This window comes from Callithrix jacchus, chromosome 10 (genome assembly GCF_049354715.1).
Source record: "Callithrix jacchus isolate 240 chromosome 10, calJac240_pri, whole genome shotgun sequence".
Classification (NCBI taxonomy): domain Eukaryota; kingdom Metazoa; phylum Chordata; class Mammalia; order Primates; family Cebidae; genus Callithrix; species Callithrix jacchus.
In genome coordinates, this window is record NC_133511.1 from 79,401,579 (window position 1) to 79,428,756 (window position 27,178).

The following is a 27,178-nucleotide window of genomic DNA, read 5'->3' on the forward strand; positions in this document are numbered from 1 at the left end:
ACAACCATAAGATGACCATTCAAACTTTTAGAAATTAAATGGGGAAATTATAAGAACTTCCTTACACTTCAAGGAAAGAATGTTATAAGCTATTTAAATACATTAAAAACAAAGTGAATGTAAAATGCTGTATATCCCAAAAGTCCATATAAAATGAAGGATCAGTAGGATAAGGGTAATAAAGACAGAAGGAAAAAAAATATTTGTCAAAATGTTTTAAATTGTTGTAAAATTTCCTAATGAAGGGAACAATATCACCTGTTAAGATTTAAAAATCTCACAGGAAAAACCATTATCCTTATTTAGAAATTTTTGGGTGATTGAAAAATAATATTCACTAATCCATGAACTTACTCCCTGCTTCAGTGGCAGTAGTAGCTAGATCATCTTAAAATTCTAGGTTCCCTGACTTGAAATAGTCATTTTAACCAATTAGAGCTCTATCATTTAAGTACATTGAGTTCTGTAAAATACTATATATAAATGGTTCAATTAATCCTTAATTCATCCAAATGTAAAAATATATTCAACTCCTTCTTTAGAAAATTATTTCAATTATTTCATTTATCTTGAATTCTATTTTCAAATACATCAAAAATATTATTTCAAAATTACTCTTTCCTTAAATTTTTTAATGATATTCATATAAAACAATACCAAACACAATGTATTCTCAAGTTACTTGAAATAAAACATAAAGCATCGAACCCACAAAAACAATGAAAACATATTTGATTTATTTTAAGTAACTTGCCATTAAACTGAAAATCAGATATATGATCTTTCACATTTAGACATGTAAATGAAACAAAGGTCACACATAACCCTCTCAATCTTTCTTTCAAATTCATATATGTAAATAATTATAACCCAGAGATATCATGTAATAAATGAATACACACCTTCCTTTAGTATATGCCAAGGTAGACACACAAAAACAAGAAAAAAAATTTGAAATCAGAGTATAAAGGGACTCTGCTCTTTCAAACAAAGAAGCACTGAAAGCCAGGTCAGCATCCTTGGGCATTACTAGGAAACTTTAGCACATCTGATATTTCCATCATCTTCAAGATTCCTCTGAACAATCAGAAAATTCCCCAGTCTCCCCCTACCTCACCTGTCCATAGACTTCCTTTAGCTTCCTCCCTCTACTGTGTAATAATGCTGTTGCAGTACTTAGGCTTTAAATGTTCAGAGATACAACCCCCTCTACATATTAATTCAGTTTATTTTCTCACAGACACTGACTCAGCCGTGGGTTGTGCAGCACTGACGTTTCTAACAAAACAGCATCGTGTGAGCTGTGATCGTCCCATTTCTCCATCTCTGAGCAGTGATTGGATATTGTACTTGATAGACAGGCATAACAAAATGCAGGAGTTGAGGGCTTAGAGATATGTAGATATGTTGCCAAATGCCATCTGTAAAGCTAATTCTAGCTCTGCCAGCTTGCCAGGGTTTAGAAAACTAGGATCCAGCCAACTTTCTTTTTCCTTTCAATATTTTATTGTGTATCCATTCTTGGCAGTACAGCTCTTTAAAAATCAAAGAGAAAATATTATTTGTACTTAATTAAGAATGCACTCAAAGACTATTCTTTAAAGCAACCAAACTTTTGCATTTCTAAACCGCTGCTAGGGCTATGAAGTGACTTAAAACAGAAACTGGAACATTCAGACTATGCAGTCTCTGGAGAAATGAGCATGCGTACTTTCATATGGGAATGAAACCCTGCAGCATAGTCTACACTGAATGTATGATGCATTTATCTTTAGTAACCTGAGCAGACTGCAGATCTGAGTTTCATGTGGTCATATTCCACCCAATCCAAATATTTAAGAGCTTTTATCATCTATCTAGACATTTTAACCTCCTTATACAGAAAAAGTGCTTTTTTCTTTTTTAAACAGCAAAAAGTCCTCTAATTCATAATTTAAAAAGCAGCTGCCACAAATTCAGGCCAAATATATTTCAACTGAAATGATCTTTAACATCTTCAGCAGGCTACCAAACTGTTCCATATAGGTGTTATACAAGTATGTAACTATACAACTTGCTGTAAAACTATACAACTACTCACCCAGAAACAAGTTCAGCAACTTATAAACAAATAGAATTTTAAACCAATTCAGTAAATTTTAAGCAATTCAATCATATACACCTGCTGAGAGATCATAGACACCCTAAAAGTCCATCCATGTTCACACTAGTTTAACTGTAAACAAATTTTTTAAAGAGATACACATATATCTACATTCAAAAGAAAGTTTAAAAAAGAAAGCACCTTTTAATGCATGTTCCCAACACAAAAAAAGATAAATATTTGAGATGATGGACATGCTAATTACTCTGATAGGATCACTATATGATATACATATCATATTACTATGTACCCTATAAATATACAGAATTATGTGCCAATTTTTAATCTTTTGAAAAAAGAAAATGATCAGAAATAAAATGTAATAATTAAATAATTTTTAAAAGTACCTAAAGTTGTTTAGCTAGAACAGAAACCACAGGCAATGTTCACAAACTCTCAAACCTTAATGGTAAATACACATTAGATAGTAACTGCTGCTGTTACTTTTGTGAATCAAAAAATTTATTTTTATCCTAGCCAGAAAGGAAAAGTGGGGAAAAAATCAAAAGTACATGACTAGAAAAAGTCAGGCTATTCCAAAATATAAATAGAACAAAAGAAAACACAAATTTCAACAAGACAACATTTAGATCACCTGCAAAAACTAAAACAACAAAGTATGCGCTTATTTCCTTAAGTTAATAGATTTAAATCCCCAACTGTTCAAGGTGGCAATGCACCCAGTTTAAAAACTATTTCTCAGTCTCCTCGATCCAGAGATGACCATGTGACATGATTCTAACCAATGACTGGTTTATAAGCAGCTATCTGCTAGAAGTTTCTGAGAAATTTAATTTCCTGATATAAATGAAGTCTTTCCCCATTGTCCCCTTTTTCCTTTTTGTTTAGAAAGTGAACATGATATCTGGAACTACAATATTCACTTTGTGATAATGAGGGGAAAGCCAAGAAAATAAGAGATTTTTGACCCTAACATTAAACTTGTATCTGCCATTGCCTATCTCTGGACTTCTTATATATAAGAAAAATAAGCCCCTAACTTAAGCCAGTGTTTAGTCTGGTTTCATTTACTCAAACATCCCTAAATAAAATACACAATATTCAAAAAAAGGAATGAGAGTAGGTAGAGGCATGATGAAACAAAATCAGCCAAGAGTTGGTAACTTGAAGCTGGGTGATGAGTAACAGGAGTTCATTATATTTTTGCATGTATTTAAAATATATCATAATAAGTTATTTAAAATTTGAAAAATCCCAGCTGTGCTATTTACAAGTTGGATGGTCCTGGGCAAGTTTTCTAATTTCGTTTTTTTCAATTGCCAAATGGGAACAATAATACTATCCACAGAGCTCTACCTTCAGACCCAGGCAAGGTAATCTGAAGGTCCCTGCCAGAAATGTCCTCCATCTACCTAATACTCTAATCATCCAGGATTAGTTCAAGTCTCATTTTCACCTACTCAAGCTGATAATGATTCTCTCTGAACTCTTACTTTACAACTCATTACCATAGTTTAAGTGCCTTACTGTCCTCTCAGAGTTCCGTATGTGGATACTAAAGCATTCTAAAACAGTACTGTGACATACTTTTGAATCGCTCCTGAACTGAGGGCAAGTTACTCGCTGTTACTTTTTAAAACCTCTCAGCCAATTAACTTACTATCAATTCAAAAAGTAATACTTTTTAAAAAGTCAAATCGTACTTTTTAAGTGTCCTAAGTTCCTAAGCACATAGGGACAAGAGGTCTCTAAAAGTTCTTCCTTGGGCAGATTTTCCATGAATAAGGCAAAAATAAACTCATTTAAAGGACTTCACAGTTTTTGCATTAAAAAAAATCAATTCACTGGTATTTATTTTCTATTCTACATTAATGTTGCTGCAGTCTACCTAAAAATAGCTCCAATTAAATCTGTTTGGTGGTGGTATGTGCCTGTGGTCCTAGAGAGGACAAGGACCTTAGAGGCTGAGGACGGAGGACTGCTTAGGCCTGGAAAGCAGAGATTGCAGTGAGCTGAAATGATGCCACTGAACTCCAGCCTGGCCGACAGAGTGAGAACTCATTTCAAAAAATAAAAAAATTGGCCGGGCGCGGTGGCTCACGCCTATAATCCCAGCACTTTGGGAGGCTGAGGCGGGTGGATCACGAGGTCAAGAGATTGAGACCATCCTGGTCAACATGGTGAAACTCTGTCTCTACTAAAAAAAAAATACAAAAATTAGCTGGGCATGGTGGCGTGTGCCTGTAGTCTCAGCTACTTGGGAGGCTGAGGCAGGAGAATTGCTTGAACCCAGGAGGCGGAGGTTGTGGTGAGCCGAGATCGCGCCATTGCACTCCAGTCTGGGTAACAAGAGCAAAATTCCATTTCAAAAAAAAAAAATTTTTTTTTAATTTAAAAAATAAAAGTAAATAAAAAATAAAAAAATTTTAAAAACAGCACTAAAAAGTTACTGATGTTACAGCTATCAAGAAGGGCTTTGGTATTCATTGTTGACAATGAAACAACAGTAATGAAAAATGTACTGTTCCTTTTTATACATTTTTCCCACTATATGTATGTAGCTTTTATAAAACAATGGTTTATTTTCTCCCTTGTCACCTCTTCATTATATAATGCAGTATTGTACCTCAGCAGAAAAAATGCACAAACTATGATGAATACGATATAATTCACTTGAAAAAAATACATATATATAGCATAGTATAAATACAGCCCCACATTTAATGTGATAAAACCAATAACTTTTTTTCTTTTTTTGAGACAAAGTCTCATTCTGTTACCCAGACTAGAGTGCAGTAGCATACTGCAACCTCCACCGCCCAGGTTCAAGCAATTCTCATGCCTCAGCCGCCCAAGCAGTTGAAATTACAGATGCACGCCACCATGCCCAGCTAATTTTTGTAATTTTAGTAGAGATGGGGTTTTGCCATGTTGGGGTTGAGGCCAGGTTGGTCTCGAACTCCTGACCTCAAGTGAGCTACCTGCCTGCCTTGGCCTCCCAAAGTGTTGGGATTACAGGCATGAGCGCCTGGCAAAACCAATGCCTCGTTAATCTAAATGACAAAATAATATCCATAACATAGAGAAAAAGAACAAAAGCCCCAGTTTGGACACACATGCATGTGCACACACCCACATGCGTACACACACACACACACACACACACACACAGAAATGAACAGACATAAAAAACAAAAAAAACACCAGAAAACACTAACACCATTTGTCAAGAACTTATCAATTATAAAAAAGTCAACATTAACATTTTAGACCTCATCACATTAAAAGCCCACAATAAAGGTGAACATCTTAACAGGAGACTTAAAAAATACCAATCAATCATATTTTCTAGCTATAGCATAAAGTTTTAAAGTATTTGAAGTATTTCTTTAAAATCACAAAAACTATTTCAGCATTATATTATGGCTTTCTTTTTTTTTTTTCTAAGAAAGCTGGTTTTTGCTATCAGTGGTCAGGAGAATTTTATATTTAAGTAAGTTAAATGTTCAATAATATCCCCTAAGTAATATTCATAGATTATGCTTTATGAAAACATGCTTACATACCTGCAATACATGAGGTTTATGAGTTGTCAATTAACATCTTAAGATTTCAGATCACAAAGTGTATAAAATGAGGTATTCCTCATTAAGTTACACAGCAGAAAATGGAAGTTTTAAAAGTAATAGGCAGATGGGCTGAAACCTGAAATGAATTTTCTTTCATGCATCATACTTTAAATAAGCCAGTAGTCATTCCAGAAAAATTAACTGTTCTCATTCATGAGGATGACAAAGCAATATAAATTCAGATAATTAAAAATAAAGTAAACACTGACATAAATCTATATATTATCCTGTGTAAGGTACATATGCAATGTATTCAGAGCACAAGATAAATTCCTAACAGAGAGTTTTAAATACAATTAACTAACCTGTCATGTCAGAGTTCCCAATTAAGTCAATTATACCATTTATTTATGGAGTCAACTAGGGTGATTTTTACCATCTTTAGAGTCAGCTATAAATATTAAAATACAAATATTAAAAAATTAAAAATAAATGTTTCTCCAAAAGTTATTTATGGAGACATACAAACATTCATAATGTTATGTATAACAGCCCCCATCCTCTGACTGGACTTGCTACAACCAAATACAGTAGTATTCTTTACAATCAGTTTTAGCAGAGTTTTCATATGTGAAATACATGTTTTCTACCTACCTTGAATGTTTATAAAGTTTACGAGGTCTACTATGCAATTTCCGATCCCAATTCTCTGGATCACTGGAGTTACCGTCATAGGGATGAGGCCGTCCTGCCATCCCACTCCAAGCTTCCTCACTACTGCTCTGAAAGCACACATGTAGCACCCATAACCTACATAAAAGAGCAGTGTTGACCTTTAAATCTATTGCATGAAAAATAAAATAGTCATTCCTGTATGAAGAATTGTACAGACTTGATATTATTGTGACATATTTTTAAAGTGATGAATAGATTATAAAATACTAATCATACAAATGCCACAAATCAGATTAAAATAAACACCAGAAGTCTTTTTAGGTACTTTTCATAAATCTGCTACCACTATTTAACAGTAGAATAATGTGCTGTTTATATTTAGTAAATATACTTAAACAACTGCTGCATAAGTGCCTCATGTATCCAAACATCAATATGGTTCCAAAAAGGCAAAACAATTCCACAGAATGATTCCTTTAGACAAAGTTTCACTTGGAACACATTTCTAATTATTAAAAGATGCTTAGGAAAGCATCTAGTAAAACCAAATAACCAATGTTATTATTTCTTTGATGAATTTTTTAAATGAAGTTAAACACTAAATAGAAGTTTAATTTTTACTCAAAAATAAATGTATATAAACATTCTGATGTTATCTTACAGTGTAATTATCATAAAAATGTTTTATCAATACAATTCATATACTTTACGCCTTTTCACATGTGAGGCTTGTAACTGCTATTTCTACTATAGTCAGACGAAATTATAGGAGAACTCACTTAACAATAGCTTACAGAATATCTGAACTAAACACTTTTAAACCACATTCACTATCCGGTTTAACTTTCATAATCACCTTGCAATGAAGGCATTATGACCTCCATATACAGAATAGAAAGCCTCAGAATTTTAGTAACTTTGCCAAAGGTCACAATGCTAGTAAATGGTGGAATTATAAAGAACAATGATAATTCACTATGTGAAATAAAATCTTGATCCTGAAAAATGCTCAGACTAGAGTATTTGCTTGGAAATAGATGATTTGACTTTCAGAAATTGCAGACACCAAAAGACAAACCAAATAAAGTTAAACAATTTAAAGAAAACTATACACTTGGACTAGAACCCAAGTTTCCTGACACCTGCTCCTGCATACCTTCTATGTACTTTTCCAAGCTGGGTTTGATGGTGGGAGGTGAAGTAGAGTTGTACATAAAAGTCAAAAGGAAATTCCAGAACTGGGAAAATACTATACTTTCCTGAGTTCTATGCAATACAATTTCACAAAGAATGCCAAAGATAAACTCATTAAAATTGTGTTCATATCAAAAATCAGTAGAAGATACATTTTCATTTTAGAGAAACCATTTTACTACTGTGTAATTTTTTCTCATAGTACCCTCTTTCTAAAAACAGTTGAAAATTTTATAATAAATGAACATTTCATATAATATATAAATAAGTAGGTAGGATCCAGGAGTGAAATAAAAATAAAAGAAGAGGGGGAAAGGAAGAATTGCTGATTCAAATTCTTCCTTTGAATAAATGGCTGATTCAAATTCCTGAGCAAATGTCACATAGTTTATTTGCCAAATACTCCTGGAAAAGGAAAACTATTTCCTACTTGTTATTTCCTTAAGAATGACTGTATCATAAATCAGGTTATCAGATGACTATAAAAACCATGAATTATTTTGAATATAAAAATGTCAATCTCACCTCAGTTTTAGATTATAAAAATAAAAATGTATTCACTACAAAAAAAACTTTTACAAATTTCAACTTTATATTATGACTAGTTATCTGTACCAAAGAGATGAGGTCAAAAAGAAGAAAATGGAGAGAATGAACAAATCAGAGAAACAAAGGAAAAAGTCAGAAAAAAAGCAGTCACCAAAAGAGATGCAAAAGGTAGAAAGACAGTAGAAAGAAACAATGATGGAAAATAAAGACGGGGCGATTTGGCAGATTCTGTAGAATGAGATTTAGAACACTCTTTCCTTATTCTACATATCCTCAAGTATAAACTATTTCAGGGATTAACCTTTCTTTTCTTTTCTTTCTCTTTCTCTCTCTTCTCCTCCTCTTTTTCTCTCTTTTCCTTCCTGTCTTTCTTTGAACTCTAGGCCTCAAGCGATCTTTAGCCTTTCAAAATGGTGGGATTACAGGCATGAGCCTCTGTGACCAGCCATTTCTTTCAAGACAGGGTCTCAATCTGCCACCCAAGCTGGAGTACAGTGGTGTAATCATAACTCACTGCAGTCTCCAACTCCTGGGCTCAAGTGATCCTCCCATGTCAGCCTCCAGAAAAGCTGGGAATACAGACTAACGTATCTTTGAAAAGCATTTTATGTCTTCCTTATCCTTAATTATCACATACTCTTCTGAACAGGATAGCCACAGATGTCCACTGAAGGAAGAACGATCCTAAACCATGGGTGGCAGTGATCAAAAACAAAGAATTGATAAGCAAGGCAAATTCAGATTCAGATTTTCTAACACCATTACACTGGATGGTAAACAGGTAGCAAGAGGGAAATACCCATACGTTTTCCTAATGAATCCTATTTAAAGTAATTAGCATGTATTTCACAGCAACCCATGAGAAAGTAATGAATGTGCAGATGAAGTTGCTCTAATATCAGCTGAAAAATCATACTCACATTTCATTTGTCAATAAAACTCAGGTATCACCACATGAAAGATTTTTCCCCAGCCCTCACTCTCAATAGTCATAAGGTTACAAGCACACTAAAAGATAAGAGGAATTCAAGTTGAAATGTTTGGAAAAACTAAGCCTATCTTTGCCTACACAGACATAATGTGTTTTATTATGTTTGTGTAAGCAAAGATAGGCTTAGTTTTTACATAAACTTAGTTTTTTTACATAAAACACATTATGTTTGTGTAAAAATACACAAAAATGCTAATGATTTAAAATTTTATCAGTAAGCTAAGTTATAACTGTAAAAGGTTAAAAGGCTACTGGCACACATTATATACTACTTTGCAATAATTGATAATGTCTTCAGTTTTAACCTCTGCTGTGCCATACTCAGTGACATTATATATATTTGTCTGATTTCATTCATTCATTCAAGCACTTATGAGCATTTGCTACAATATGCCAATATGCAAGATGTTGAAGTAAGTTAGACATTATTCCTGTGCTCAAAAACTCATCCTAGTAAGGGGAAAAAAGACTCCTCTCATGTTTCCATAACCTGCATCTCTCTCCCACCTGTAGCACCTCTATTCGAGTTCTACTGTTGCCTTATCTTTCATCCTCATTAAATCTTGGGGCTCATTACAATTCCATCTTCCCTTTTCTCTACTGGCTGGGTCGAGTGAGACAGCAAACAAAACAGAAATGAGGAGCAAACCCTTGAGAATATCAGAATTTATACACTATATAGAATCTATGTTTGCATTATTACTATCTGAATTATTTAATAGGCACCCCAACTTCAACTATCTCATCATCTTGGCCTCTCACATCAATTAATGTCACTTCTATTCACCAAGCTAAAAACTTTGAAGTCATTCTTGAGTTCTTTCTCATTTCCCCATATCAAGTCTACCTTAGAATCTTCTTTTGACTCCTTCTCTCCCTTTCATTCATAAAAATGCTGCCTTTATTTAAGCCATTATCATCTATCAGTAAAAATTCTGGCTGACCTTCTTACCACCATTCAATTCCATACTGGCTCTACTACAATCAGAACCGCCTTCCTAAAAACTGCATGGTTCCTCACTGCCTATATCTAAACTCCTTACTATAAAAAGGTCCTTCAGAATCTGGCACTGGAATCCCCAATTTCTAAAACTAAAGTTTATTGTTATTAGAATCTTGTAATAATCAAAAAATAATTACCACGTGACTCCAAAGTTCCCAGAAAATATCTCACTGTTCATTACTATGTTTAAGCATGATAGAAATAAATTTAAATTCAAAATAATCTAGAAATCATCCGTACAGAGGCTGGAAGCACTGGGCCTGTTGGCTAGGGGCAGGCATTCAGGAAACTGCCAAAAGTTGAGAAAATGATGATGCAATTACTTTCCCTTCTCTGGGACATTCTGACGAAACAGGAGTTGGGGGTAAGGGACAGACAAAATCTTCAAGGCTATAGTAACAAAATAAAGAATTTCTCTTTGGGACACTATTTCCAGATAGTATCAATTAATGGTATTGATACACGGAAGAACAAAACAAAACAAAGACAATGCATAGTGTATGGAGACCACTTACTCTATTTTCACTACTTACTGATGCTTTAGGAAGTTTATATACTTTCTCCTATTTAAACCTTGAAACAACTCTATATTCTTATCCTATTTCATATATGAGGAAATCTTAGAGATTAATATTCAAATCCCAGTCTTAACAAAAAGCCCATGTTCTTTCCAATGTACCATGCTCAGTATATAAAAATTGGTACCTTTCTCAAATCCAACAGAGTGTATAAAGGAAAAAAAAAAAAATCGACACTTTTGCTTATTACCAACAGTGTTTCTTAAATCTCAGCCACCTTCTGGCTTTGTCCATCCTATTAAAATCTTACTCTTAGTCCATTTTCTGTTGCTATAACAGAATATCTAACGCTGGGTAGTTTATAATGAACAGGAATTCTTTTAGCTCATGGTTCTGGAGACCAGAAAGTCCAAAAGCATGTCACCAGCATGAGGCAAGCGTCTTCATGCCGTGTCATCCACAACGGAAGGTAGAAGGGCAAGAGAATTTGGTCAAAAGAAAACACAAAGGGCTGGGCATGCTTTTATAATAATCAGCTCTCTTGAAAACTAACCAACTCCTGAAATTAACTACATTAATCCATTTATAAGGGCTCCACCCTCACAATCCAATCAACATTTATTAGGCCCCTCCCAGCACTTTTACACTGGGGATAAAGTTTCCAACACATGGATTTTTTGGGGACACGGTCAAACCATAGCATACTGTCATTACACAAAATCTTTTCTGTTAATGTAAAATTACTTTTCTCTCTCAAACTTGACAGACAAAATATTTCATGTGCAGCCATTACTAGAAAGACCTGAAAGGTAAAAGAGGGAGAATAGTGAAGTGGATAGAATTACATACTGATCCCAGAACCGGAAGACAAGGGTTGCCTTCAGCTACAGAAGTCCAAATATCCAAATATATGGATGGTATAGACTGACCAGGAGGAAGCCAAGATGACACCTGAGCCAGCTACATGTCCTAAAGTGACATTCTCTATGTGAAAATGACCAAAAGGAGGAGAGATAGCCCCAAAGAGCAAAAGAATCACTCGATAGTGGCAGACAGAAGAGCAAACACCTGAATGTTCACAAAGTTAATTTTGCACTAACTATGAAGAAGGCCTTCAGAGGGGCCTACATGTAGGAAGAATTCTAAGGACCAGAAACTAATGATCACTTGACAAGCTTCTCTCCTCAGGAATAAAAGAGAGACTTTATCAACAAAAAGGCAGAAAATGTATGACATAAATAGACCTACCAAGAAAATGTTTATAATTTCCTCATGATTGCTTATCTACTCTAAATTTTCCCATGAAGTGTAACATAAATTCAAAAATCAATTGACAAGGAACTGAACAGTCATCTTTAGCAACACAGAGAACTGGAAGAGAGACCTTGAGGGATAGCAAACTACCACAGATAATAATGTAGGACAAAGAACAGGTGGAAGCAACTTTTAAAAGAAAACGAGATCAGACAGATGGAAAAAACTTCTTGCAAACACAGCCAGGTGAAGTGATTATGCACACCTCCAACAGAAAGCAATTATTTAAATCTGGGTAAACTATAAAAAACAGCTATTTAAAAGCAGTGGAAAGTGTCCAAAAGCAGACAGCAGGGAAAGAAGAGCTGACTCTTGAACAACTACAACTAGAAGGAACGGAATCACGAAGTCAGAAGTTTTTCTGCTGAGCGGCCTCCCCATACCTCACAAATATGGTGAAGGAAATCAGGCAATCAGGCAGCCACACAGCTCAAACTGGTAGAAAAAACCTCAGGGCTGAAATTTCAGGTAGACATAGTGGAAGCGAAAGAAATAAACAAAGGTGAGGCCCAAAATCTGAGCATATACTCTGCTCAAATCCCTGGCTGATAGCTAAATTACACATGTACGGGCGGTAAAGGAGAGACCCCACCGAGCCTGACAAAAAAGCAGGCAGAGACCAGAGGACTCCACCCTGAAAGCTGCATGGTATGAGACATGATTTTGATTTTTTCTAAGCTAAACGTATTCCCCAACTGTACACACCTCCAGCAGCAGAAATCTGAATCCCTCACTGGTTAGCGTATAAGAGGACAAAGACCACCACTAGCAGGTTAACTGGAGATTAACAGGGAATTCTCAGAAGTAAAGAACCTACAGAGAGGGTGAATTCCAAAATGTGAATATAATATCTGCCCAAATTCTTGGCTGACACCAGATTACAGAGGTGCAGGAAAGTCTTACCTTTGCCCTGACCCCAAGGAAAACAAGCTGAAAAAGTAAGTAGTTAGAAGAAGTAAGCAATAAGCACAGATGGCAGCTGCTTGTATACTTCAAGAGAAACAAGGTTGCAATTTGAATCCAGGCAAGTTAACATTCTCTAAAACAATAACAAAACAACAAATCCTCATAAAAATACTACAATGCCCAGGTTTCAACCAAAAATTCTGAGACATGCAAATAATTAAAACAGTAAAAGGCAGACAACAGATACTGACTCCAAGTTGGCTCAGATGTTAGATTTAGCAAAAAAAGACTTCACAACACCTATTATAAATATATTCAAACAATTAAAGAAAAAGTCTATACAAAGAATTAAAGAAGAGCACTGTCTGGGTGACAGACACAAAGGACATACCAGTAGAGAGGTGGCAACTATCAAAAGAAATGAAAATTCAGCTGAAAGAACAAAAACTAAAACAAAAAATTAGTAGAAACAATGGCATATGGAGATAACAACAACAATAACAACAACCAGGGAACTTGGAAAACAGATCAACAGAAACTACCCAATCCACAGAATAAAGAGCAAGAAAGACTGAAGAAAATTGAAAAGAGATTCAGAGACAGGAGGGACAGTATCTAATAATATAGGTAGGTAAGTTACTGAATACACACAAAAAATGAATGAATCTTAAAAGCATTGATAAGTGAAAGAAGCCAGATTCAAAGGTTATATACCATATGATTTCCCTTCCATGACATTCTTGGAAAGACAAAACTATAAAGACAGAGAACAGATCAGCCAGGAGTTAAGGCTAAAGTGATTACACAGGGACAGCACAAAGTAATTCTGGTGAGTGATGGAACTATTCCGTACTTTAATTGTGGTAGTGGTAGTTAAACACCTGTATGCTTTAATCAAAACTCACAGAACTATATACTAGAAAGAAGTAATTGTATTTCACTTAAATTTAAAAAAAACAGCAATGATTTTAATAAACACTTAAAAGCATCAAATATATTAGCAAGGCATAATGAAACTACTTTTTGATCAAAAACCCCAAGTCACACTGTCCCATTACCATACCAACCATACTTAATCAATAGCCATCCCACCACTGCCACAAACGACATACATAAACTTTTTTTTTTTTTTTTTGAGATGGAGTTTCGCTCTTGTTACCCAGGCTGGGGTGCAATGGTGCAATCTTGGCTCAGCACAACCTCCGCCTCTTGGGTTCAGGCAATTCTCCTGCCTCAGCCTCCCGAGTAGCTGGGATTACAGGCACACGCCACCATGCCCAGCTAATTTTTTGTATTTTTAGTAGAGATGGGGTTTCACCATGTTGACCAGGATGGTCTCGATCTCTTGACCTTGTGATCCACCCACCTCCGCCTCCCAAATACATAAACTTTTGATAATGAAAACTGGTGAGTTTTCATTTCTACTTCTGCCACAAGAGTGAAGTTTTAGAATCAGAAAAAATTTGTATGATTTTGTAAAAGTTTCTTAATATTCAAGACCCCAATTTCCTTAAACATGAAATGAAAATGACACAATTCTCATTACGTAATCTATTACTATTTTAGCCACCAAACTGTTAGACAGGATACCTTATATAACACAGTGCTAGGCACATAAAGTTTTAAAGATTTGCTCAGCCCTTGTTTATACACACCATTACACTAATACACACATACACACAAAATGAATATATCTCCTTTCGCTCCCTGACATGATAAATAGCACTATTTGTCCTAGAAAAAAATCTAGAACCAATCTAAATATTCATCAAGTTAATTAGCTAAACATCTACATAAATATATCATGCAACCAGTAAAAATGAGCTATATAGATACTGATACAGAAAACATTTCAAAACATATTATTAAGCTAAAAAGCAAGGTACAAATATGCATTATGTAATCCCATATTTACACACACACGAAAAAGAAAAAACAGAAAAAAAGAAAATTAACAAATTAAGCACATATATACACACACACTCATCTGTGCTTGTATATGTTAAGATAATGTCTAGAAATAGCACATAAAACTACAACCAGTTGCCTCTGAAAATATGCTGGAATAAGGAGACTTACTTTTTGTTTTATTCCTTCATACTATTTGATAGAAAATGTTTCTGCCAAATGTCCCCCATTAGACTATAAGATCCTTGAGGGCAAGAACAAAGTATGATTCATGTTTGTGTCCCCACAACCTAGCTACACATTATGTAAGCTTTTATAAAATGTTAACTACATTAAGAAGAAAGAAACTGAAGGACATTTTACTTAATAAAATTCACTAGTGCAGAGGAAATAAGAATTACAAAGATTTATAAGCCATCTTTAATACCATCATATACCTATACCCACATTTTAGTTATGGCAAAGAGAACCAATCATGTGAATCTCACTCTCAAATGGGCAAAAATTGTAATAATTCAATTTCTAATGCCCTCAGGAAATACACATCAAGATAGTGGGGATAAAAGATGGAAAACGTAACATCCCTAGAAACATATTTTAAGATTTTACCAAACAAGCCCTAAGTTTCCCCAAAATATTCCTCAAAGATATGCCTATTTAAATCTCACAGAAGCCCTTTCAATTGTTAAGACTTGTCCTTTTCTGATTTGTTACAGTTAAAACAAGGCAAGCTTAGCTGAGAACTTTATTCAGGATATTTTTGTAACTGATCAAATTTTATGTATCTAATTTCACCATATAAAATCAAAGTGGCCAGGAATGGTAGCATGCACCTGTAATCCCACCTACTTGGTAGGCTGAGATAGGAGGATTGCCTGATTGAACTCAAAAGTTCAAGACCAGCCTGAGTAACACAATGAGACCCCCAGGTCTAAAAATAAAAAATCAAATAAAATTTAAATTTAAAAATTAAAAAGATTTTTAAAAATTAAATAAAATTGATTTATTCTTTCATTCAGAATCTATTTACTGAGTACTTAGCACCTTTCAGGCATTTTGATAACTGCTAAGGAGATTAACAAACAGATTTAACAAAACTCCATGGTATTTCCATTAAAAGTAGGGTCTGTTGTCTATTTAAAGGACAATCTCTAATTGACCAAGATATAAGACTTCCAAAGTCAGCTTGGTCTACCCTTGATGTTCCAGACATGATCTGAATAAATCTTTGTGTTAATTAATTTTATCCCTTTTATAGAATTTCTATTCAAATTTTGCTGACTCTTTAATCAAGGCATTAACACTTCAAGAAATGAAGTGTTACTCATTTGTTTCCTTCCTATTGCAAACAGTTCAATAAATGTTTAAAAATCTTTCCACAATTTAAGCATTTACAAAGTATCTACATTACATGATTAGCACTGTAAATAACTAGAACTGTTCATAGGCTACCTTCTTAAAACTCAACAGGCACATTTTTTTAATATCCTAAAGAAATAACGATGTTTTACTTTTCTACTGTGACCAAAAAGTGTTGACTTCAAAACCAGAAACACCTTGACATAATGTCAGTTAATACAGGCAATCCTCCTGAAGCTGATGCCTAAATTGAAGGAGATTATAGTCAACTCTTAAGAAGCAACTCCTTAACCTTTAAACAAAGTCAGACAATATTTTAAACAATATTTTCCTTCCATAATGCTTTTATGCTTTTTCAGATATGCTGTTCTATTCTGACCTATTCATTATTCCCTTTACCTTCCATTCCTTTCAGATTTTTGCCTATCAGCCATCAATTCAGCAGGCTAGAAAAGGATCTAATAAATACAATTCAAGTTCTAGACTATAGCACTGCTCCACAGGACTTTCCATTGTCTCAACAGCATGGTAATGGAAATGTTCTATGTCTGCATTGTCTGAAAAGCAGCCACTAGCCACATGTAGCTATTGAGCACCTGAAATGTGACTACAACTGAAGAATTAAACTTTTAATTGTCTATTTTTAATATTAATTTAAATAGCCACATGTGTCTGGTAGCTACCATATTGCCCTCATAATTAGAGGCAGAAACACCAGAACCTTCTCCACCAGAGAAGTTATTTAGCCTCTAAGGGCTCATTTTAAGGAATCTAAAATTTGCCCTGAAACAAAATACATGCTCACAAAGAAATACTTTACACATCTGTGTGTCTCAGTATTATAGGTAATATTCCATTTTAACAAAATTTAAAATGTTCTTATATTCAAAGATCTTTGAATTAAGGCTCATTTCAATAATTAAAAGTCTATGGTACATGAATAGACAAACCAACCAATATAAGAGAATTAAAAGTCCAGAAACAGAGCTCTAAAACATAAAGAAATTCAATATATGATAAAGTGATATCTCAAGTCATTGAGAAAAAGACACTAATAAATGGTACTGGAACAACTGAATAAACACTCAGGAAAACAGGAAACTGAATCCATACCTCATATCACATACAAGGATATACTCCAAATGAATAAACTATCTAAATGTAAAAATTGGAACCACACAAATACTAGAAAAAATATGGCTGATTTCACTGACAACCAGGAAGGAGGGAAAGCCTTTCCTATTTGCCTATGAAAAGCACCACTACTTGCAAAAAGCACAGAAAAAATAGTTTTAAAAACAAATAATGTTTTTCTTATATTAAAAGGGCTAATTTCACAGTATATAAAGAGCTCCTTAAAGAAGGAAAGAAAAAGACAACTTCTCTTCTCCAAAACAGAGACTTCAAAAACAAATGGGCAATCCTCAGAAAAATAAAGGCAAATGGCCTTAAACATAAAAATATGTTCAACCTCATTCATAAAAGAAATGCAAATTAACACCTCCAATTTTGACCATATACACTTTTGGTAAAGCTGTGGAAAATCATTCTCAATACTGGCATACACTGCCAATGAAAAGTATAAATGAGGGCCTGGAGCAGTGACTCACGCCTGTAATCCTAGCACTCTGGAAGCTGAGTGGTCCTAGGAGTTTGAGACCAGCATGGGCAACATGGTGAAACCTCATCTCTACTAAAAAATACAAAAATTAGTTGAGCATGGTGGCACATGCCTGTAGTCCCAGCTACCTGGAAGGCTGAGGTGGGAGAATCACTTAAGCCTGGGAGGTCGAGGCTGCAGTGAACCATGATCATGCCAATTCATTCCAGCCTAGGTGACAAAGTGAAATACTGTCCCCCCCCTCAAAAAAAAAGAAAAACACAAATGATATAACCCCTGTAGGGAGGAATTTTTAATATCCAACAATATTACACATAAATTTACCACTCCTACTTACAAGATACAACTCCACTAATATCCCAAAAATATTTGCAAATATATTCACTGTGGCATTATTTGTAATGGTAAAAGACTAAAAACAATCTGAATGTGCATCAAAAGGAGCTAACTGAATAAACTATGTACATCCACACAATAGACTACTATGCATCGATAAAAAAGAAAAAGAAAGATCTCCATATACTAATATAGATTAATATCAAAGATACATTTTTAGGGTAAACAACAACAGCTATAAAGGCACTAATTCCACGCATGATAAAAAGAAAAAAAAAAACAGGTAGGTACAGAACAAGCTGTATTCAGCATACTACCTTTTGTGACATAAAGGGAAAATTTAAAAATATGTACATATATGCAAAGACAAATATACATATATTTATTTATTTTTGTAAAAGAAAAACTCAAAGTATAAATAAGACATTTATCACAATGGTTACCTATAGGGGCAGAGCTGGATGCGGGTGAAGGTAATAGGGATGTAATCAAGATTTCTGAGTTCTCTTTTGATATACTTTAGATATTTAAACCATGCAGTGACTTACATAACCCAAATAAATAAATAGTGGTATATGTAATAACCATGTGTGTATGTATGTATCTGTGTACACATATATATTTGTGACTGGAAGCAATTATCACTGAGTCATGGGACTATGGTACCATTTTCTTCTTTGTCCTTTGCTAAATGTCCCCAGTTGCTCATAATATACATTGCTTTTACAGTCAGAAAGGAATTACTCCAAAGAAATCCATTTTTATAGAAAATTTTTCAAAGTACTCATCATAAAACAATTTCAAAATTAACAGCTAGTCAAGCTGGGTGTGAAGGTATGTGCCTGTAATCCTAACTACTTGTAATCCTGTAATCCCCGCCTCCTGGGTTCAAGCTGATTCCTTTGCCTCAGCCTCCCAAAGTAGCTGGGATTACGGGCGCCTGCCACCACACCCAGCTAATTTTTTTGTATTTTTAGTTGAGATGGGGTTTCACCATGTCAGCCAGGCTATTCCTGAACTTCTGACCTCAGGTGATTCATCCTCCTCGGCCTCCCAAAGTGCTGGGATTACAGGCATGAGCCGCCATGCCAGGCCCAGTCTACTGTTAAATAATATAATTCACTAGGGAAGCAAAAATGATTAAAGATGTCATACCACTTTAAAATATATGGCAGTTTGTCCTTTTCTTAACATGTTGAGTTCAACTAACACAGACAGCTGCATACATGTATACTTATAAACAATGCACATATACTATCACACCAGTATTGTCTAAATAGTACATACACACACGAAATGGAAATTTAAAAAGGATACAGTAAAAAAGAAATAGAAGTTCTATTGCTTTCTTTGTACAGCACAATAAACAAGTTTTTCATATAACTCCAGAAGCACATGAAACCCACTACGGGGATCACTGGAACAAACGACTCCAAATCAGAAGACTTGTGAATTTGTATTCTAGTCTCGGCCATCTTACTGCCTGCAAATATCTTTGATCAAAATCAGTTAAGGGGCTTGATTTGTATTTGTTTTCTCTTCTAAAAATTGGTGTATTAATGGTTTTAAAGTTACTTTCAGTATTACAGTTTCATAATCTTACTAGTCTCTCTAATAATTATTCTCTTTTAAAAGAAAAACTCCAACAATTTGGAAAATTAAAAAAGAAACAAGAATGTCTCGCAGTTAACCATCTTACAGGAGGTTATGGTCTTCTATAAGAAAATTCTAAATGAACAAATGAAGAGCCAAAAAAAAAAAAACCAGATCATATTGCTTGCTATCTTGATGTAAGAAAAATCAAATTCAAGCCTGCATTATATAAAATAAATTGTCCTGAATAAAATGATTACCTTTAAAACAATTCAGCACTATTTGTGTGCTACCCAAAAATGAGAAAATCATAAACACACTTGTACAATTTTGTACCCAAGATTCTTTCTCAGGTATTTTATTTATTTTTTATTTTTTTCCAAACCCACTTGGTTTCCTAGGTTGACATTTATTTTTAAGCTGACATTTCATGTAGTCTACAAATAGAATAGGATAATTTTCTATTCATCTGCTACAAGCAATAATAGTCAAATACTTTACAGGAAAATAATCCAAATTAATAAAAAATGGTTTTTTAGAGGTAGATAACAGTATCCCAAAAGACAATTTTTAAAATGCCACACCATCTTTCTCTTCACTCTAATCTCTTCCCTTTTGCCTACTTTTCTACCTAGGAATCATATTACACAGAATATCAGATATATCAGCCAATATATGAAAAACAAGAAAAAGAGCTTCCTATTGTTCAATGCTTATCGACCAAATAAAAAGAAAAGAAAAAGAAAAAGCTTTGTAATTTCCAAAGGAGGAGTGATATTGGCAAGGCTGTAAATAGTCATTTGAACTTGTCCTCTCCAAATGAGACAGCCAGATGTGAATGTACATTTAACTGATGAATATGTTTCAAGATCACTGGAGATAAAGAAGTAGGAGAAGGCAGCAATGATGCCAGTATGCTATTTCCTGAGCTTAAACACAGAACAAAGTGCTAATAACTTATATATCATTTTACTATTTAAGAGCACTTTTATATACTTTATTTCATCTCTTCCTCAAATCCTTGACAATTGGTCAGGTGCAGTGGATCATGCCTGTAATCCCAGTACCAGCACTTTGGGAGGCTGAGGTGAGCAGACTGCCTGAGCTCAGGAGTTCGAGACCAGCCTGGGCAACACAGTAAAACCCCATCTCAATTAAAAAATAAAAAAGCCAGGCATGGTGGTTTGCATCTTTAGTCCCTGCTACTTGGGAGGCTGAGGCAGGAGAACTGCTTGAAACCAGGAGGTAGATGTTGCAGTAAGTCAAGATCATGTCACTGTACTCCAGAATGGGCAACAGAGCAAGACTCCATTTCCAAAAAAAAAAAAAAGAAAGAAAAAATCCCTGACAATTGTGTTCTATATACATTTTTCATGTGAGGAAACAAAGGCTCAGATAGGTTAACATTAATGTCATAGAGCTAACAGTGGGCTTTAAACTCAGATGTAAATGATAATAAATAAGACACTTCAAGAAGAAAAGTATGATTATGATTTAAAATGACCTTAGTTCCTACAGCTTCTGTGGGTGGAGGGGAAAACGAACAAGACAATAAAATAAAATAACCTTAGAAAAGTATTTTTCATAGTTTCTAATCAAGTACTTCAATCAGTAATTCACTATAAAAGACTTTCCTTCCCAGTTAAATACTAAATAATAATTTCAATTTGCCACCAAAATTACTAATAGATCATTCATTTCAACTACAAAGACTAAAAATATGCACCATATAATCAGACACCTTACATTTTTAAACAGAATAACATAATTAAACTATTAACAGAGTGAAGAAAGATGCTTTCACTGGCAACAGTAACTTACAATCTTGAGAAATCTGTGCATAAGGTTGCATATTTAACTTAAAATCTTTCCTCTTTATGTTCAAGTTTCTACTGTTTCAAATACACAGCTTATTGTATTCCCATTGCCTATTTTTTAATCCTTTATCAGAAAGCATCTTTTTGAATTCTGATTGTTCACCTTCCATCTTTGAGTTACAGATTGATACAGTCTTAGCAAACTAGTTCTCAGTTTCAAAGATCCCAAAGTAAACCAGAGCAAGACACATTAAGGGAAATGCAACACTTGGCTTGAACCCTGATGAAGATTCTATTAAAAAGGGGGAAAATTTTTTAATAGTTCTTCTTCCATTAACAACAGAAGGTAACATCTGTACCTTCCCAACTTGCCTTACTTTCAGTTCAGAATCAACAACAAAAAGAATTCAAATAGATGACAATAAAAATATAACTGAATTCAATGAGAAAAAAATCCCTTATTACTTCAACTGCAAATTAAACTTACCCAGTCAGAACTGTAGATGTTCCATTTCCTTCTCACTCATAGTAGTCCAGTCTGCTCAGACAAGTCTACCATACAAATGAATAGGCAATGTATATCCTAAGAATCGAGAGTCTCAAAAACTGAATCATAAGGCACCAAACAAAAGTATACTCAATCCCTTCCCTAGCCTCCCCTAATCCTCCTTTGGGATTGCAACTCAGGGGATGGATAGAAGGGGGAAAGCTATTTCCAAAAAAGAACTTCCTACTTTATGAGTCATGGTAGAAACAACTAGAGACAAAAACAGTGGTTCCCCCTTCAACAAGCGCAATCTTCTCAAACATAAAACAAATTCTTCAGAAATAATTATAAAATTCTTCAACAGGAGCACCTCATAAACATAATACTATCTCCTCTTCTTTCATTTCCTATGTCAGAGAGAAGGAGGGATTGGATGAAGAGTTTTTAAGCCTAGCTTGACCCGAGATGACTGAGCTAAAATGAAGAAAATCAAGTCTGCGAATTCCCAAAGCAGTCCTGATAAAAAACCAGTATTCTATGTAGTCTCTGAACAAGTTATGATACATTTAACTATAAAAGGTGGACCTCTTTGTAAAACTGCACAATACACAAATGGGTTTTAATCAATTCATCTTCCTTTTCAAAATTCTCTCCCTTACCTAACCTAACCTCCTGTCATCCTTATCCCCAGCGAGGACCCTCAACTTGCCCTCTATACACCTAAAAACCATCTCTCACTTAGGTTTGACCTCTAGCACTCTCATTCCCCACAACCCAACTAGGTATGAATCAGATTATGTGCTTAAATTACTTCACATTAATGGGTAAATGAGGCTTAATCCACAAAGGTCAATTCCACTCATGTTATTAAACTCTACTATGCATAGGGCACTAAGTTTAATGTACCTATTCCTCTTACAAGAAAAACACAAATCAATCTTTTAATGAACAATGTAAGGGAGGGGCACAAGAGTGTTTGCTTCACATCACACTTTCTCCAGCTATTTCTTTCCATCCTGTTGCCAAACCCTTCCAACCTCCATCTGGCATGGTATAAAATCCAGTTATTTTAATTCCAGTAAAAGTCATGCCTAGGAAGACAATGTGGGATAGCAGAGAAAACAATAAACATTCAAATCCTGAGATGGACTGTAGAGCATCTCTTGTATTTAATTTTATATATTAGCTGCAAGTGCAATAAAGAGCTTCTAAATAATCCAATTTCTGTACAAGATACCTATAAATCAGCTTTGCTCAGAACTGAGTTATTAAACCATAAATATTGTGACTTTTTTCTTCAGTTATTTTCACAGTTAAAACAGTATAGTAAACCCCAGTTCAATTTGCCCTACTATGCTTAACAGCCATTAAACTTTACTGTTTACAATTAGACGTGACATTTTTCCCAAGACCCCTTAAGTTTGAAACTTCAAACTTGCTTTAAACCTTTTTTTGAGACATAAAATTTATGAATTCTGATCTACAGTACAGCTTCTAAACTGGAGAGCCGAAAACAACTATAGACAGGTTTGGGTTTGATTCAGTCGCAAAGTATTTTTAATGGTTTAATTGTCAAGATTTTTTTCCTTTCTTTTTTTTTTTAAACAGGATGTGCCCAATGCCAACAGTTGTCAATATTATTAAAAAGCAAGACACTGCATGCAAAAATCTAGATTTCTGGGTTCTCTTGAGAATGCTGAGGATGGGGTCCATATTCATATATGGCACTGATTAGGCAGACCTGAGAACTGGATGTCTCTCTGATAAGGCATAGTGCAGCTCCCTCATTTTAATTATCTGACTAGTACCCGAAGGCATGTGAGTTTGTTGCTCATGCTATGGCTTTGAAAGGTGCATAATATTTACCGTATCACTTCCATACTTCCCTAAGTCACTTATTATAAAAAAACAAAAGAAGACCACAGTGGTTTGCAAATCGATAGTTAATAATTTTAAAAATTCACACAGCTTTGAAAGAAGAAAATTCAGACTCGTGGGAAGGGTAACATCATTACAGAGGGATAAAAGTCCATTTGAAAGCTTTTTTGAGAGTAAGAAAAATGGTGAAAGAACACAAAAACATCGTTGAAACACTAAAAGCTTTCCTGATTGAACACTGTTACTTTACTCTCTGGTGGTTCCTTACCACGTTCCATGCTTCAGAACCTCCCCTCCTACTTTGTACGTATTGACATAATAGCAGTTAGGTCACACACGCTGAGAAATCTTGGGAAAATTTGTAAAACACATTTACATCATCAGAAATAATGCTTCTCACATTTTTTTTAACAGTCTTAGTCCACTTTCAAATCCCATCCCAAGTATTTTACTGCTTTCAGCTTTATATTCAAATGACAACTGTAGTTCTGGGTTTCAGGCCTGAACTTCAATCTTTTTGCCCTTCAACTCTTTTGGCCCTTATGGCTGCATTATTAAATCTCTTATTCCGATTTCTACAGTCTCTTTCATTGAAAATGTATTCCTAACCCCCTCTCTAAAAGATTTTGGTCAAATTCGTGTAGTTGGGGGTTGGGAGGATAGAGGCGGGAAGGAACTCAATTGTCCAAATACAATCAATATCGTGTGCTGTTTCATTAAGATTGCTAATTCAAATAAAAAGCATGAAAACTCTGAAATATAATACATCTTCATAAAATAATCTTGTTTGCTAAGTGCACAAAGCCACAAGCAAGTGAAGCTCTATCTTTCAGCGCGTCTGGACAAGTGACTTTTCATCATGGACTCAGAATACAGAGGAGAAAGGAGAAGCAAGAAATCTGTGAGGCCCAGGGACAGTCACAGTAGCCCACACTAACAAATTACTAAACGATGTCTCACCTTCCCCCGCCCCACTCCCAAAGATAAGGGTGTCAGGGCACCTGCATCTTAAGAAGAAAGACATCAGAACCTTTTCCGTGCAAGTTTTGGGAAAACAAAGCTTTACCATACGTGAAAAACGGTTAACAGCATAAAATCACGCAGCACATTAGTGGGGTCTCACTCTTCACCCAGAGGGAGGCTTCCCACCACCTTATCCCCTATTGTGATGCGCCCTCCTCAGGAAGTCTGCGTCCGTAGGAGATGACAGGGAAGGGGCGGGGCACGGGGTTCCTCCACCCTGGAAAGAAGGGATGAGGGTATCGCCTTCATCCGCAGGAAAGGCCTCCGGACTCGTAACTCAAAAGCTGCAACCCAAAAACTCAAGCCCCATCCCGGTCTCTTCTAATTGGGTGCCGGTGGCCGGAGCCTAAAACGCCACGCACGGTCCCCGAGGAGGGTCCGGCCGCCAGACCACCGCCACAGCAGTTCGGCTCTCACGCCCAGATTCGCCCTCCGACCCTTTCCTCTTTCGCCCCGGCCAAGCCCAGCCTCCCGCGCCGCCCCCGCCGAGTTCCCCAGCTGAGTACACTCACTCTCGAACCTGCAGTCCCTCTTCGGTGCCCACAGAGAACTGGAGCAAAATCCGAGGCCGGTGACACCTCCACTCCTCCTCAGCCAGATCCCTGTGGAGGTGGCTGTGGAGGCGGCCACTGAGGCAGCTGCGAGTATCAGAGCCGCACCGGCAGGTTGCAGGCCGGCTCCTCGCCTCTTCTCGCGAGAGCTCTCCGAAGAGGCGAGGCCAGCCACTTTCTCGCGAGAACGGTGCTCTCCGCCCAGGGATGGGCGGGGCACCGAGGGAGAAGGCAGTTGAGGGCGCGGCGGACTCCGGTGGGCTCTCAGCCTCCTTGCTGGCTGCGCGGAGACTAAGGCGCCGCGCGACCTCTCCTCACAGTCAGTAGCTCGGAATCAGCCTCGAGCCCGAGTGTCTGAGGCCTGTTACCCTTAAACCTTTGAATCCTACGTTTTCCCCTTGGCTTTCCGTCACCGTTATAGGAAAGCGGACAGCGTCTCGGTCACAGAGTCGGAGAAATAACGCAGGGACTCTTTAAGGGAAGCGTTTTCCTCATCAAACTCCAAAATCACTTCTGTCGCGTGGACCGGCCGGAATTGATGAGAGGCGGTTGTCGTGAGGGACACCCACTGTTCTCTAGTGTTCCCCGCTGCTTATTTTTAAACGCTCGGTTGGCGGGAACTTGTGTGCCAACTGGCATTCCTTCAGTTTGGCTTCCTGTGAAACCTCGAGAGTCACCTACAAGGGCTGGCTGGGCAATAAAAACAGGAAAAAATTTAAAAGACACTGTCTCCGTCCTCGAAGCTTACACCCTGGGGGCGAGACCTACAGGAAAATAGATAATCCCATTATTCTCTGATAAAAGGGGAGCTGCTTGCAGTGAGCTCTGGGAGAGACATGGAGTAACCGGCTGCTCCCAGGGCCGTGTTGAGAAAGCCTTCACCAGGGAGTGACATTTGAGCTGAATCTTACGCATGAGTAAGTTCTCCAGTTTTGGGAAGAGAGGGAAGGGCGTTGCACGGAGAGGAAGCAAAGAGGAAGATGACCTGATTGGTGTATGAAAACAGATATTGCAGCAAGAACTTTCTTGAAAAACCTTTAATCACTGTTTAGTTCGGATGAGAAAATTCCCAGGCTCCTACGGGTGATACCCAAAGTCTTTTCCAAATCAATGTTTATGCTGATGAGCAGTTGAGCTGGACAATTATAGGATAGCGAGCTTCATCTTCCTCCTGTAAGGACACTTAGATGTCAGAAACCTAAGAGAAACAGGTTATCCTCATAATTCACTAAGTTGTTATAGCCAACATTTTACTAAATTGGAAATTGCCAATAATCTTTCAAGTTGTCTCCATAAGAGCAATCTAATAGGAATTTTGTGATTCGAGTATTCTCACAGAGAAACTCATTAAATTCTCAGGCAAAAACAACAACAAAAACGTCACCAGACTTGATTTATTGTCAAAATTTTCTCCTGGAAGCTGTGCTCAAGAGAAGTCATTCTGTAGACTAAGTTAGGGCTAAGAAGTTCTGTCAAACAGGAACTATTATCTTATATCAAAACAGAAGCTGTCCTTTTCTAAAGAAAGGCTCTGGTATTTTGCTATAGAGTTTCCACTCACCTTCTTTTAGACACATTATTTTCACATTATTACATATAAAGTAATATGTATATTATAGTTTTAATTGGCTTACCCTACTATCCCTACAAATAAGCCCAACACTTAGTAGGAAAACAAAAAAAATTATTCAAACCCTGTTGAATCTATGTCCCCACCTGAATCTCATGTCGAATTGTAATCCCCAGTGTTGGAGGTCCTTGGATCATGGGGGCAGATTTCCC

The 27,178-nt window shown here is 36.0% G+C and overlaps 1 protein-coding gene across 35 annotated transcripts in view; it reads right to left on the reverse strand.

Moving 5' to 3' along the window:
* The window catches only part of BTBD10 (BTB domain containing 10), a 75,653-nt gene extending 50,125 nt beyond the window's left edge, over nucleotides 1-25,528 (reverse strand). For 4 of the 35 annotated variants that reach the window (XM_078340595.1, XM_035265874.3, XM_078340591.1 and 1 more), the window contains exons 1-2: nucleotides 25,366-25,528; nucleotides 6,328-6,483 (exon numbers count right to left, since the gene is read on the reverse strand). In XM_078340595.1, the coding sequence (XP_078196721.1) occupies nucleotides 6,328-6,469 (142 nt within the window). In that variant the 5' untranslated portion in view covers nucleotides 6,470-6,483; nucleotides 25,366-25,528. Of the gene's footprint in view, nucleotides 1-902; nucleotides 1,158-5,670; nucleotides 5,810-6,327; nucleotides 6,484-24,782; nucleotides 25,004-25,357 lie in introns of those variants that run through there. The other 31 variants (XM_009007708.4, XM_002755064.7, XM_078340590.1 and 28 more) reach the window with 11 other exon arrangements.
* Between the last annotated feature and the right edge of the window lie 1,650 nt (nucleotides 25,529-27,178).